The sequence below is a fragment of the Amphibalanus amphitrite genome, unplaced genomic scaffold (genome assembly GCF_019059575.1).
Source record: "Amphibalanus amphitrite isolate SeventyFive unplaced genomic scaffold, NRLGWU_Aamphi_draft 002398F_arrow, whole genome shotgun sequence".
NCBI lineage: Eukaryota > Metazoa > Arthropoda > Thecostraca > Balanomorpha > Balanidae > Amphibalanus > Amphibalanus amphitrite.
Genome location: NW_024883846.1, coordinates 1 through 4,311, shown reverse-complemented (window position 1 = coordinate 4,311; position 4,311 = coordinate 1). Strand labels below are relative to the sequence as shown.

At 45.1% G+C, this 4,311-nt stretch overlaps 1 protein-coding gene across 1 annotated transcript; it reads left to right on the top strand.

The window, feature by feature from the left end:
* Positions 1-2,809: 2,809 nt before the first annotated feature.
* On the top strand, positions 2,810-3,926 carry LOC122376913 (leucine-rich repeat-containing protein 23-like). Its single transcript, XM_043356896.1, has 2 exons — positions 2,810-3,288; positions 3,707-3,926. Exons 1-2 carry the CDS (start codon positions 2,810-2,812, stop codon positions 3,924-3,926), a joined length of 699 nt encoding a protein of 232 aa, XP_043212831.1.
* Positions 3,927-4,311: the final 385 nt, after the last annotated feature.

The window sequence follows — 4,311 nt, the reverse complement described above, 5'->3', positions numbered from 1 at the left end:
TCCTAATGTTCACGGTAAGAATTAACCCGCGCCCACTGGGGGGGGGGGGCTATTCATAGCCCCCCTTCCGTTTTTCTGCAATAACTTCCAAACCACTTGACGTATCAACGCCAAACTTTCAGTACCTTCGGCTGCATCAATTTGAAACCTTGTGTCAAAATTTAAACTTCGTAGCTACCATAGGTCGGCCGGAAATGACGTCAGAGTGACGTCATGTTCGGCCGATTTCGACGCAAAACATTGAACCACGGCAATCGCTCTCAAGAGCTCAGTTTTTAAGCTAGATCCAATTTCTTTGCATGAAAGGACTTAGAGTTGACTGCTCTATCAAACTGCTATCTCGGATTTTCAAAATTTTGAAAATTTCGAAAATTTTATATAATAAATTTCGAAATTTATATTTTTATATTTTTTTTTCAAAACGTTGAGTTTTCGAAAAAGCCGGAATATATGTGACAGAATGCATGCTTATGACTAACTCTAGCAAGTTTTAGCTAAATATCTTCAAAAATGGCCAAGTTATACGCATTATTGCAAAAAAATCACAATTATTAATTTTTCAAATCAATTTTTTCAGTACGTATTTGACATCGTACACCAATATAAATAGCACCATCGTGTTCCTGAACTCAAACTGCATCCAATAGACACCTTTTTGTTGAAAAATTTAAACTTCAAAATTTGACCTTTTTGACCTGAAAGTGACCTGACCTAAGCTAAATTCGACTCAAAATGACCTCGGATGACACAGACGACATCAAATTCGAAATCTATGGCCTAAATGGACCATAAAACATGTGTCAAGTGACCGATGCATGATATAATATTTCCGTGACCTGTGATGACCTGACCCTGACCTGAAAATCAAAGTACAAGTTTGGTACCCTTAAGGTATCTAGAGCATCTGTTCACGAGTGTGTAAACCAAAAATGAGCCTGATCTGACTTGTAAGACGGCGGCCAGAGCCCAAAATGTGAACAAGCCAAAATGCTAATAATTTTACTTTGACCTGACCTGTGACGTCATCGGTGACCTCGAGGTCAATGAAATTAGGTTTCGCTCGACAATTTTTCCGGGGCTATCACTAGACGCCGTTTGAATTTTGACGATCGGCCCAGTAGTTTCTGAGTTAGGAGAGCCCCCCCCCCCCCAGTAGGGCGTGTTACACGCAGACCCCAGTGGGGCGCGGGTTAAGACAATGACAATTAAATTGGCTAGTTCGCAGTGTGGTTCGCAGCACGTCACAAAAGAAAAGATATAAATACTTTCGCTTGACTTGTTGTATGTCGCATTCTTATGGTAAACGGCAGAACATGACGTCATAAAAAAGGCCGCAAGTTAAAATATGGCGCAAGAAAAAGAGACGGCAAGAAAACTTGGTAAAAAAGGAACTTACCGATGAAAAGTTCCTTTCTGCATCGTTTGGGCACTCATCTTCAATTGTTTGACCTAGCCTGAAAGACACAAAAAGGTACCGTCAAAATGCAATCAAGGCGAAACACAGTCTCATGTCGATACTCATCGCTATTCACGTTTAATCGCACACGGCCTTCCAGAAAGTCTTTCACCCCACTGAGACGAGTTAATTGATCAATTAATTGTACATTTTGAAGGATCATAAGACTATATATTCGCTACAATAAATAATGTTCAAGCATGTGGACATGCCACCTTACATGATATGGATCATAGGTGGAGCTTTTCCGGGGAAGTTGGTGGGGCAAAAAGTCGTCAAACCCACAATGTCCGATTATAAAGTTGAATGAAATGCCACACTGAATCAACTCCTATCATTAGACAATATTTTGCATTAAACAGACATTCCAAACCTCTTCAATGCGAAAAAGATTAATTTGCAAAGCAACAAAGTCTTAGAGATCAGCTAAAGTTGGTGGGGCAAAACGCTTATTGGTGGGGCAAAATACCAAGTTGGTGGGGCAGCCCCCCACCAACTGTATAGGAAGCTCCGCCCTGATATGAATGGATTACATACGACCGTTCATCATGTTCAGTGAACATTGTTCACTGTTCAGCGAGGGATGCGTTAGGTTTTGGAGCACGTGATGCTCGTATGAGTAATTTTTACAGGCCTTTGTTTTCGCTTTAAATTGGGAATATTGCCGTTCATCTCAAGGCCCTAAAACATATTTATTTCATCTCATCAAAGCCAGAACAAAAAAAAAACAGCCCTTTCACTGTGTTATTTTTTAACTGAGCTGCGAATGGACAAGTGTTTTAGATCAGTTTGCATCAGACAAGATCGTAGCTTTTTTAGACATCAATAGAAAGTGGATCTTCGTGTAAGATTAGCATCCCATAGTTTCCCACAAGCACCTGTAGTTTGCCTATATCTAACCGTTCACAAAACCAGCCATGTCTGAATCAGATGAAGATCCGGAGTTAGACGACGATCTCGATACTGAGCTAGGCGTGAAGAAGAAAACAATGAAGAAGGCCCCGAGGAAGAGCCAGATGCCGGAGAGAAGGGAAGCGACGGCAGCGGCGGCTTCGAAGCTGGGGATGGCGAGAAGAAACCAGAGCCGAAAGTGCTGCCTCAAGAAACCCTCTGACTGCAGAAATGATCAAAGGAGGAATATCGATGTTGTGCAAGACAGGCGATGGACTAGAAGTGGCGTACGAAACTGGTCGTCCAGAACCGTGAACTGACTAATGTGTTTATTTTGTCAACGTATATTCACCTACGGTACGTCGACTTGTCGTTCAACAAGCTCACCTCGCTCTTCCCTCTTCAGAACATGAGATTCCTCGTGTCATTGAAGGTGACGAACAATAAGCTCACATCACCCAGATGTCCAACTTCCCGTTCCTTCAGTTTCTCGACCTCACCGGTAACCCTCTCAAAAGTACAAAAGGCATTAAACAGCATTCTCTCGAGAAGCTCATCCTATCCAAAACTCAGCTTGAGGATCTTGAGGACATGACTACGGAGAACCTTCCTAACCTCATCCACCTCAACATCACCAACAACGCGCTGAAGAAGCTGGACGGCCTGGAGCACCGCACCCTGAAGACACTGTACGCGGCGGGAAACAAGCTGCGCAACCTCTCCGGGGTGAGCCGGCTGACCTCTCTGAGTCGTCTGCACCTGAGAGACAACCGCATCAGCTCGCTGAAGGGTCTGGAGGAGGACCACGAGACGCTCGAGTACCTGAACGTCCGCAGCAACAACCTGGAAGAGGTGGAGGAGGCGTACCACCTCAGTCGCATGAAGAAGTTGACCACGCTGGTGATCGCCGACAACGCTGTCTCCGACTCTGACTCGTACCGGTTAGTCAGGCCACCACAGCGGAACTGTTCGCCTTCGTACCAAACACAATTTCAGTATGTTGCAGTATCGTAGGTCCTGCTCCCACTGCTTCCACCACATCATCATGCTTGCGGTGTGGCACAAAGAGCTCTCCGAATTATTCAGAAATCGGATTGCTTTATTACCAGGTGTTAGTATTACAGAGGTTAGTAGACAGACTTTCGTCCCCTCTTGAGTTAAGATCACCGACGGTTGTTAACGGTCGTTAACGACGTCTGAAGAAGTAAGCAGGTGGTCAAAACATTTCAACCTTACATCTTACCTAAAAACCGAAACGAAAACCCGACCACTAGCATCCGTATCTTTCCACGTTGTCTATGCGTGTCGCCACACCCGTTTTATTGTGTAACGAGACGATCTGTGCGCATCTGTCGACAGCGTGGACGCGCTGGTGTACGGCCGGCGGCTGCAGAGGATCGACAAAGACCCCGTCGAGGAGGAGCGCCAGGAGGCGGCAGAGCTGTACCCACAGCGGGAGGAGGAGCGACTGCTGGCAGAGCGAGAGGCCAAAGAGCGACCCGCCGACGAGGAGCCCGATCAGGACGATCTGGATAGTCAGAGAGATGACGACGAAGATCGTGATGAAGAGGATGACTGAGATGGCTTGATAGTGGAGTAAAACCGGTGACGTTTGGAGGTGTCCATAAGCTACGTTTCGTGTCAGCCGCAGCAAATAGGGCCATGAAGGAGACTAAAATAAGGACAGAGATGGGAAAGGTGTTGAGCGTTGACGCTATTTGCGAAATGTGACAGATACCCTCCGACATAACATCAAGTGATCATCATATTTGTGTTTGCATCAAGTAACTTGTAAATACAGTTGTTTACAAGTCAGACATATGTTATCAACTGTTATGAAAAATGGTTAAGTGCAAACTGCAAAGACACATTGCATATGGCTTAGCGAAAATCCAAACTGCGCCCCGATCGAATCTTCCGTCGAATGCAGACAACTGAGAGACAGAATAGCGGCAGGAGATTTC

Coding starts and splice junctions, on each gene's coding strand:
- LOC122376913 (XM_043356896.1), top strand. CDS start 2,810: ATGTCCAACTTCCCGTTCCTTCAGTTTCTCGACCTCACCGGTAACCCT. Junction 3,289..3,706: donor TCCGACTCTGACTCGTACCG/GTTAGTCAGGCC, acceptor ATCTGTCGACAG/CGTGGACGCGCTGGTGTACG.